At 41.9% G+C, this 10,222-nt stretch overlaps 2 protein-coding genes across 2 annotated transcripts; both read right to left on the reverse strand.

The window, feature by feature from the left end:
- Positions 1–1,648: 1,648 nt before the first annotated feature.
- chchd10 (coiled-coil-helix-coiled-coil-helix domain containing 10) lies at positions 1,649–3,497 on the reverse strand. Its single transcript, XM_004572352.4, has 4 exons — positions 3,319–3,497; positions 2,360–2,582; positions 2,102–2,243; positions 1,649–1,809 (listed from the first exon to the last, which is right to left on the reverse strand). The coding sequence occupies exons 1-4, from the start codon at positions 3,480–3,482 to the stop codon at positions 1,790–1,792; spliced, it is 549 nt and encodes a 182-aa protein (XP_004572409.1). The 5' UTR covers positions 3,483–3,497; the 3' UTR covers positions 1,649–1,789.
- Positions 3,498–4,664: 1,167 nt separating this feature from the next.
- LOC143418887 (uncharacterized) lies at positions 4,665–9,962 on the reverse strand. The gene is made up of 4 exons (XM_076884503.1): positions 9,894–9,962; positions 7,036–7,191; positions 6,740–6,832; positions 4,665–5,796 (listed from the first exon to the last, which is right to left on the reverse strand). Exons 2-4 carry the CDS (start codon positions 7,105–7,107, stop codon positions 5,482–5,484), a joined length of 480 nt encoding a protein of 159 aa, XP_076740618.1. The 5' UTR covers positions 7,108–7,191; positions 9,894–9,962; the 3' UTR covers positions 4,665–5,481.
- Between the last annotated feature and the right edge of the window lie 260 nt (positions 9,963–10,222).

The raw sequence follows: 10,222 nt of genomic DNA on the forward strand, positions 1-10,222 counted from the left end.
CTTCAAGTCAAAACGAAACAAGCGCGAGCACTCACGGAGACCAGGTAACTTCAGCGTGGACTGTTAAACATCAGGTTCTTATGAAGCCCTACGGAGCCTCGCACGGGACTGTCCAGAGCACTGTTAGTGAACTTAACCAAGACTGACAGGGAAGACTTTGTCCCGGACGGCTGGTTTAATGTGCTCATAGTTCAGGCCAAGCGGCCGTGTCTTCCATCGCGGTGGTTGTTTCCGAGGTCTCAGTGCTGACCTGGAGGCACGTGGACTTAAAACACTCTTGCAGGATCTCACACAGCTTCAGTTCCTTTCTCTAGTGGACCTTGCGGGGCTCCGTAGGAGCTCGTTTCCTGTTTGTGCTGTAAAGAGAAAAGTGGACTGAATCACAAAAATCGCTTTCAGGGATGTTCCAGATCAGACCTTCACACAGTCATTAGGGAGCGTTTGCATTTTAAATATATTAACCCCCAACCGGTCGCAGCAGATGCCCCGCCCCTCCCTGAGCCTGGTGCTGCTGGAGGTTTCTTCCTGTTAAAAGAGAGTTTTTCCTTCCCGCTGTCACCAAAGTGCTGCTCGTAGGGGGTCACATGATTTTGGGGGTTTTCTTTACCTTACGATATAAAGCGCCTTGAGACAACTTTTGTTGTAACTTGGAGCTATATAAATTAAACGGAGGACTAGCGCTATCAGAAAGATTTCATAAATCCTTATTTGCTATCATTTTTGCTCCAGCAGTTGAATGATGATGGAATTTGGTAACAAAGAGTTTGCAGTGGCTGGGAGGAACAGACTCCTGCATGAGAGTAAGAGGGCTTCAGGGGGGATGACATGACCTATATGTATCCTGGGACGACCATATCGACAGGAGGGACGAGCAACACAGAGGCTGCAACAAGAAGGTGATGAGGTGTTTGCTTTTCAGTCACTGCGGGGAGATCGGCTCATACCAACAAACTGAATGAAGGCTGCCTCTGTGCTGCAAACTGGAAGCTGTGGTGGGGAGCAGGGCCCTGAACAAACTGGTATCCATCATAGATGATCTGCACCAACCTCTGAACAGGCAGTGCAGCAAAGAGACTCAGCTCTGCTGCCACACAGGACATCATTCAGACACACAGCACGTGTGTCGGGCAGAGCTGCAACGATAACGATCTGTTAGATTCAGTGTTTCTGGAGTTCCAGTCAGTCTTATTTTGAAAGCAGTGTTGTGTGGCTCATGCTGGGAGCTAACACACACAGACCTCTGTGCAACCTTACTGGCTGCTTCTTTCAAACAAACATCTATACAGGGACGCTCAGCTGTTGTTTGCAGATCTCACAAAGGCTCGATTCATTTTGTGGGTTTTTTGCAAATTTAACGGGACTATTAAAAAACACCTGGTGAAATTTAAAATGCAGCTTTCATGTGAAAACATTTCTGTAATGTTCAGATCTGTGTGCTGTTTACATTAGTGCAGTGTGTGGCACACACACCTGTGAGTATCCAGCTGCTAGCAGACTTACAGCACCAATCCAGCAAACAAACCTTTAATGTTCACAGTGTTTACCCACCATCATCATCATCAGTTTCCCACACTGAAAATAATCAAAGCAGGAAGTGAACATTTGTTTCGCTGCAGCATCCCAAAGTAGGACAGACCAACACGTGACGTCAACAGCAGCTATTTATTAAAGAGTTCATCACTGTTGTACAGTCAACACACACACACACACACACACACACTCTCTCTCTGAAGGACAGCGCTCCCGTTGGTGTCACGTGATCTTCACCATGATTGTGGGGGTCCGTTCATCACACCAGCGATGTCACACCTGCACAATCACAAACAAACACGAGTGAGCGCCCTGCAGACATCAGTCGTCTCCTGACACCATCAGCGCACTTTGTTTTAAAGGGAACTGCTCCTAATGAGGGAACCAAAATAACCAGGATCGATTAGAGGTCCTGAATGTTTGTTTTCCACTGACTACCCACCCCCACTGATCACGTGACTGCACACTCAGGGCAATCACATGAAGCCGGTGGGCTGTTGTTGCAGGTTTTCTTGGCGTGCTCCGAGTAGAGCTGCAGTATGAGGCTCCACGCCTCCTTTACCAGACTTACCATGGGAGAACTTGCACTGTTTGAGCGCCTCGTTGAAGCCCTCACAGAGAGTGAGGTCTGTATGGTTGGTGGCACAATCCAGAAACTGTTTGACTTCAAAGTGACAGGGGCCTGGCTGGGCTGGAGCAGACCGGGGGGGCTCCTGAATGAGAGCATAAAGAAATGTCACACTCGTGGCATTTCAAACCACAGCAGCTGCAACATTAGAGCTGAGGCATGCTGGGCGTTGTCTGGGCGGCATTTCCAACCACCTCTTACCTGGTATGTAGCTTTGGCTGGTTCTGGACTGCTGCTGCTGCCCCCACCGAATGCTCCCGTGAGGGCGCTGCCAACCACGTGGCCCACAGCTGAGCCAACAGCTACTCCTGCAGCTGTGGTAGCCATCTGGGCCATGAGTCCTGGACCCTGGGACTGAGCAGGAGCTGGGGCCAGCGAGGCCGGAGGTGCATGAACAGGAGCTGGAGCGTGGGATGGAGCTGGGCTACAGACAGGAGAAAAACAGTCATGCAACACTGCTGCTAGCAGGACAAGAGCTTCCAGCTGCTGAACGCTCTCTGTGCTGCTGTTAGTTTCTGAGGGTAGGCTTCACATCAGAGTTAGCAGGTTTGGAGTTGGTTAGCATGCTGTGTGGATTTGTGATACGTCATCCGTCGCAGATCAAGTTCTGTTGCAATTCAAATTCCCAGATGTGCTCCGGCTCCTCCCGTCCTATCCAGGATGCATTGATGGCGGTTGCCTGCGTGGACTCAGTGCAGCCAAACATCCCAGAATGCATTCAGTCCAGAAGTCACACGTCACTTCGCTCATTCCTAAATGTTAGTGTTTGGTTTCTTTGCTCCTGCCTAAAGTTCAGCTTCATAACTGGATCATTTTATTTCATTTGGAGAGGTGTCAGTACATGTTGAACTGAATATTACATCAGATATGACAGGTGAAAACTGTGCTGTTCTTATTTCAACAGCTGAATTCAGGCTAGCATTAAACACATTTTAGTTCAGAGATGATCAAATTATGTTTTTAATATTTGTATAATTGTCCAAGCTCAGAGCTGTTAGCTGAAGCTGCTTCACTCACCTTTTGTGACGCAGAAAAATGTCAGCAGTGTTTCAGGCGCACGTCACCGTGAAAGTCACGTGTACGGCGGGATCAGCGCTGCGTTTGCACTAATGCAGCAGCAGCGCTGAGATATTAACACACAGGTACTGTGACAGTCTCACCTGGCTGGAGCCGAGGGACGGCTGCGGCTTCCTCTGGCCATTGGAGATGATTTGGCGGACAACGCAAAGCCTGGACACGCCGACCTGGTCGCCTCTACACCGGCTCGACTGACCTTGTGCAACTCGCCTGTAATCCCCCCCAAAGAGCAACTGGAGGCAAACATCGCGAGATTTAGGCGTTACTTTAAACTCCCGTAGTGTCTCCTGGCGGGGAGGGTGGGGGGGCTGCACTTCTTGGGTTTTTAAAGTTTCATTGGAGGTTGGTAAACAGCAAAACGGCGCATTAGCGCCATCAGCTGGTATGGGGATGATCCAGCATGTTCAAAACCAGCAACACTAAATCTCAGCTGCTGACAAGCGTCCATGGCTGCAGAGCTCCGTTTGCAGCAGCTCACTGAGATCTGGCCAGTGTTGGCCAAGTTACTTGAAAAAAGTAATGAGATTACAGTAACGCGTTACTGCCCATCTCTGGATCTGGCTGCCTCTTTGTCTTCTTGTGGTTTTGGGTCACTTCAGTGACGCCTGTCCTTCGCACAGTGGTCACAGGGCCCTGAATGAAAACTGTGCTGCTCCCTCCCGTGCGTCTCATTTCTCTGTGTTTGCTGGATTTTCTGAAACCATTGTCCTTTCCTTTCTTGCTCCTTTCGTTAGAGTTTGCGCTCTGATGTCTGAGCTGCAAACTGACCCGTGGTCTTGTATCGTCGTCCGGCTGCAGAGCTCAAAGAGCCCATTGCTGATCCTTTTCCCTAATCTGACATGAAACTGGGACAATAAACGCTGTGTGTGAGGCAGTACAGATGTGGACAGAACTGTAACACTGGTCCATGTCTGTGTGACTGTGTGCCGGTGTAGAAAAGAAGCAGTAATGGAAGATACACCCCACGGCAGTGCTGCTGTCTGGGCGACTGTCCACCCACAGCTCTGTGCTTCTCCTCATTTTCACAGGTTTCTCACTCAAAAAAATCTGTTGTTGGATGAACACAATTTAATCATGGCACCCTTTTTGCACACAATTTAACCAAGTACAATAAACCCTTTTCGATCATGTCAAACCAACACATTTAGCATTTGGTGGTTTAATGTAATCAGATTACGTTGGATCAACATACTATACTTACATTGATTTGAAGTGATTTATTTAAGTATGTAGAGTGAAATTTGTTTTAATTCATTCTACACAATTTAAAAAGTTTAGGAAAACAGAATTAAATCTTGTTGTTTCAACAACTACTTTGTTAATCAAGGCAATGATTTCACTCATTTCAACCAAATTATTTCAATTAGATTTGTTTACATTTGTTACACATTTAGAAACCCACTACTTTACAAAAAAAGTCACAATCAGATTATGATAACATTATCTTTATTAACTGGATTTAGTGGACAATATAATTGTCCACTAAATTGCATTTTTGTACACCTGCAAGCATATACTTCAAAAGGTAAAATGTTAGAATACTTATTTACATAGGTAATATGTTGGAACCAAAGCTTCCACAACTAAAAACAGATGCAAAATTTGCTCAATATATCGACTGCATTTTAAAAAATTAAACTAAAAGATAAAAATACATCTCCCACTTGGCAAGTTAAAACATGTGACAAAATCGAATTGTGTGAATTTGGAAAAATAAAATAAAATAATTAGAAATATTTTGGGGGCAATACAACAACAACAAAAAATTCCATAGGTGATGAAAATCTATATTTGTTTGGTGTATCTCATTGAAATAATTATTAGTTTGACCAATTTTTATATTTCTGTATTTATTTTTTTAATTTTGGTTGCAGTCCTCCACAGCTAGCAATATAGTTTTGCTGTGTTTTAAAACATGCTAGCAAGCAAAATGGACACAATAATACAGTGAACTTAACAGGTGGCAGTGGTCTTAAACTTTACAGGACCTTGACACATAAACACAACATAGTACTTCTGTCAGTACTTCTGATCCATTTTGAGCCATCTATATAAGGACAAACAAAAATCATCTGCAGTGCTGTATAAAAGGTGAATTGCCCAACAGAGAGAATCCAAAAACTTAAAAAAAAATGTTTTAAATGAAAGAAAAAAAATATAAACAACTCAAATATTAACATTATATATTGGAAATCACCATTGCACCAATGAACCATTCAAGACCTATCAGGCATTTTCAAGTGCTCTCACCCCATAAGCTTGTTTTTCAGAAACTGTACCTTTGAAGACAGCTTTTGTCCATCAAGATTTAAAAGTATCTTCTGGAGGACTTCAAAGGTGCATTTAAGTTCTGGTGGGTAGCTCAGGTTCAAACAGTATACAAGTCCAAACAACAGAGCACATGCTTGTGCAATGTTACCCAAATCAGTGTTAGCCTCCACACCCTCAATCACGACACCAACGTCCTCTGGGTCATCTTCAGGTTCAGCACCCTCCTTCTGGATGACGTACACCCCCATCACAGTTTGCTCCATGCAGCTTTTTGCCTCGCTGTCCGTATCCTACATGAAAAAGTATAAGACAACAAAGTAAAATTTAAGAGATTGTTTAAACAACTGTTTCTATGCTGTTCATAAAATCCAAGTAGTCAAAGTAATAAACAGAAAATTACACCACTAAAGTAGTTGTTAGTAATTACTCCAATACATAAATTATAAAATACACCTCTCATGTCAAAAGAGGTGGCATAATTGACCTCTCACCGGCCCCTCCCCCGAAAGGGCCATTGTCCAATTACACATTATAGCAACCGTTACTGTGTCTGACAAACATTAACCTCAAGCAAGATGGAGAAGCGGTGTGCCCACCGATACGCCGAGAGATTGTGTCTGGAGGAGTTGTGTTCTTTCCATTCACAAAGTCAAAAACAACGTGAATGGATTAAACAGTGTGTATGGCCCCATTCCCAGGTAAATGTACCGAACATTATGAAGCATGTCTGCTCGCACATTCGGGTACCCATTGGTGCGCAGAGGAAACCATTTGTTTGTCGGACGTAGCAAGAGTAACTTAGGGGGACAGGACTCGAGAAAAGGCTAACTCAGCTGCTAAAATAAAACAGGTATAGAAGTGTTAGTACTAAACAGCTCAAAGTTCATAGACATTTCTATTTACAAATACTGATGACCATAACAATGAAAAAAACAACAGGACTTGTTTTAATCCAAGTACAGATTCAAAAGCAATATAGTCTTGATGCATGTTAAATGCATTGTATGTTTGTGTATCAAGTTTAAGTAGGCATAAATTTCTTTCCTTCCAATACCAAATTCCAGAAATTCTTTATTGCAACGCTTAATACTGTTTGGTATTCAAGACATCCTTTCCCCAATACCAGATGTCTTGTTGCTAATCTCAAAATTTTAATTTTAATGATTTGCATTTGAGGCAACGTCACAATTTGTATGAGAATGTTACAGACAACATGCTGTCACAATGGCTCACCAAGTACTCCTTTATTAACTTCTCATAGTCTTCGTTTAGGTGGATGCACAAAGACTTCAAGATGCATGCTCGTCTGGTATGGATGTTGTCATGCTGGAGAGGAGGAGGAGATAATATGAGCCAAAACCAGTCTGTTTTTCTTAAAGCTAGGGTAATCAGTTAACTTGCATAATTATTCTTTAGGTTAGAACCTGGCATGTACCACTTGTTAAGCCGAAACAAAATTGACAACTTCATCTCCAAATAAAAGTTATTTTTGCTGCCTATGACAAAGTCTACTCAATCCTAATACAAACCTTGGAGATGGCAAGCATGAGACCTCTTATTTTCTTTCCACGTGTCCCTCCTTTGGTCAGAAAGATTTCCATTAAGCGTGGCGTGTATTGGTCAAGCTCGGCAAAGAAAGTAGATAGCAGAGGCTTTGTGGTGATTCGCAGAAACTCCTTGTCAATCTGCAATAGAGAACAAATACATTGATTAAAAACGCAACTGTATATTTCACTCACTTCACATCTAAGCTGACTAAAGCTGCTTTTAGAAGACCATGCAGACATCAGTGCTGTCTGTGTAGGACATGAATCAGTCTGTGTCAGATACTGAATTTGAAATTTCCACTAAAGTCACAAGTAAGAGGCAAGTGGAACCAAGATCTAGGCCATTTGCTTTTTGAAGTTTGCAAAGACTGCTAAATTGCACCAGTGGTAGTTCACTCTTTGCAACACAGTATGCTGTTCTAAACAGATTTTTCAGGTTTATTTTTAGTATATTATTTGCAATTGGTGTTTGTTCTGGGAAAGATATTGCAGACTGAGCAATAATCCATTTCTAATGGGGGCCTTTCTTAAAATGACTGGTCCCAGTAACAAAGGCGCTTGTCGACTCAGAAATCGAGGGAAAACCAACAACACACCTGGCAGAACATTATGTTATTTACACGGGTGCACATAAGTGGTCCGCATGTGCGCATTCGCTGTCAAAATAAAAGACGCGCACCAGATAAGAAGTTGCAGCGCGCGTTTGCATCCATATAAAAGGCTGTTTTTGTCCTAGAGTGGGATTTTCACGGCACATTCTGCACCACATCTGTGCGTTCATCATTTGTTTGAAGCCAGCTCACCTCCTGCAATCACTTTTGCGAGAATACGCGCTTCTTTTGTGGTTCGGACTCCTTCTGACATTTCTTTGGAGGTGGAGGAAAACCAAAGTAATTGCTTAAAGGAGCTTCTTCGACATATTTAAGAGTTCTAAACAAATATGTCCTCCTCCAGAAAATCTTATGTATGCAAACACGCGTTGCAACTTCTTATCTTGTGCGCGTTTTTTATTTTGACAGCAAATACGCACTTGCGGACCACTTATGTGCAGCCCCGGTTATATAGCTCGTCATGTTGCAGCCACAGAAATTCTTTTGTCCATGAAACCATAAAGCTGCACTTTCTTTTTGCCTTATAGTCTGATTTGTCATAACTTTTCCGTTTTGTGGTAAGCTTTTCTTTGGCTGTCACTTCTTCACCCTGACCTGTCTTATTTGGCTCAGCAGAACTACAATTAATATCCTGCTGCTTTTACACACACGCACTCACATAACACTCAGCGATTGTCTGCGCGATCAACCTCTCACATGTTTAAGCTGCGGGAGATTTCACTTGTCATGTTTGCATAGTAAGCTAACGATTGATAAGACGATGTCAGAGGAATTGGTGCACAAATTATCATCACTCACAGATCAGTGCTGTCGCTCTCTATACACAGTTCGCACGATTGCAAAGTGAAAGCAAAAAACAAGCGCAAATTCAAACGCGATTTCAATATGTCACATATTGACAGTGGCTCACCGATGCCAATGACATAATTACCCAGCTACATTTCCGAAAGAATGCAGAAGCATTGACATATATTTTTCCTTCTTATGACAGCCCGACGGGCAGGGCAGAGATAGATTTTGGTAGCCCGACTGGAAAAATCGCTAGCCCTGGGACGTCGGGCTAGCCATTTTGCGAGCCCTGTACAGTGTTTCAATAATTGTACCTACTACTCTCCCTGATGGAACAACGCTTGCACTGCCACATACAAGTCACTGAAAGAAAAAAAGAAAAGCAGTTTTAAGGATAGTTTTATTGGCACCTTTTTTTCACTTTGATTAAATCATAAAACTATCATAAAAAATATATGATGGTAAAAGGCTTACCATGTATTAAAGAGGAGGCACAAACAATCAGAAAAAGGGGTCAGCTTTCTTTGTGGTGTTACTATGGTAAAGAAAACAGAAAAAATTATTTTATAAAAATTCCACAGTGGATTTTTTTTTACTTTGTTGCAAATGTATAAAAAAAAATACAAATACATATAAATACCTCTTGCAATATAAAATTCACAGATAAATATCCAATCTGTTGCCAAATGTAATAGCAGTGTTTCACACTATGCAATAAAGATGCTGGTAGTTGCGGTAAAGGTCCGACAGGCAATTTTCATAACTATCCGCCATTGCCTTTTCCTCTGACCTCGTGTTTATGCTCTTTTTCCCATGTACTAGCATCAAGTCAATTCGAAGGATGCAGCCCCTGAATTTGGACACAGCTAATATTTAGCAAATCGCGCATGCTAGTTTAACTTGCATTACTGTGAGAGGCCGAATGCTTAAAATAAAAGGAGAGAGAAAGAAAGAAAGAAAGAAAAAATGCAAATGATAATAAAAAAAGTGAACAAAGACCATGTCTTGCAATAACCGTCATTTAAAACCAAAGTGAATGCTAACAGAGCTAGGTAGAAGTTCAATGAGACAACCATACTAGCTTTAGCTAACTTCATTTACTTTGAAAGTAAATTACAAACGTGTTAAATATTGAATTAAACATATCAATAACCGCTAAAAACACTATAAGACTAACTGCAAAAACGGGTAAAAAAAAAAAAAAAAAGAAAAACAATGAAGTGGAAATGCTAATAATAGTATAAATATACCCAGAGCGGATTATAAATCAGGTATTAGACGGTACCGATTGGCACCGTCTAATACCAGATTTTCACTGTATTTGCTCCACTCCCGCTGTCTAATGACAACTTACACATTTGGAATTAAAAACATTGTTAAACAATTAATGGACAAAACAACTTCGTTTGACTAAGATATTTTGAGTTATTTATTACTTACCTGTATTGTGGAAGATTCCGCAGAGGGAAATGGCAGTCCACTGAACACATATAACTTCTCCGCGTTCCCGCCTCTTCACTTTTGGGAAGTTTGAGCATGCGCACTAGGCATCGGTTTTAGAGTTGTTGATTTAAAATAATTACATTTAATTGAACTGAAGAATGCAAATCTAGTTCATTAAACTTTTTGTTATTTTATGTTAAACCAACAACTGATAATGATTTAAAAACCTAAACTCAATATGTTCATGTTAAATAGACAAATGTCTATTGAATTAATCAAACAACTGCCTTAGTTGACTTTTTTGAGTGTGTAGTTTGATGTCATAA

The sequence above is a fragment of the Maylandia zebra genome, linkage group LG6 (assembly GCF_041146795.1).
Source record: "Maylandia zebra isolate NMK-2024a linkage group LG6, Mzebra_GT3a, whole genome shotgun sequence".
Taxonomy (NCBI): Eukaryota; Metazoa; Chordata; class Actinopteri; order Cichliformes; family Cichlidae; genus Maylandia; species Maylandia zebra.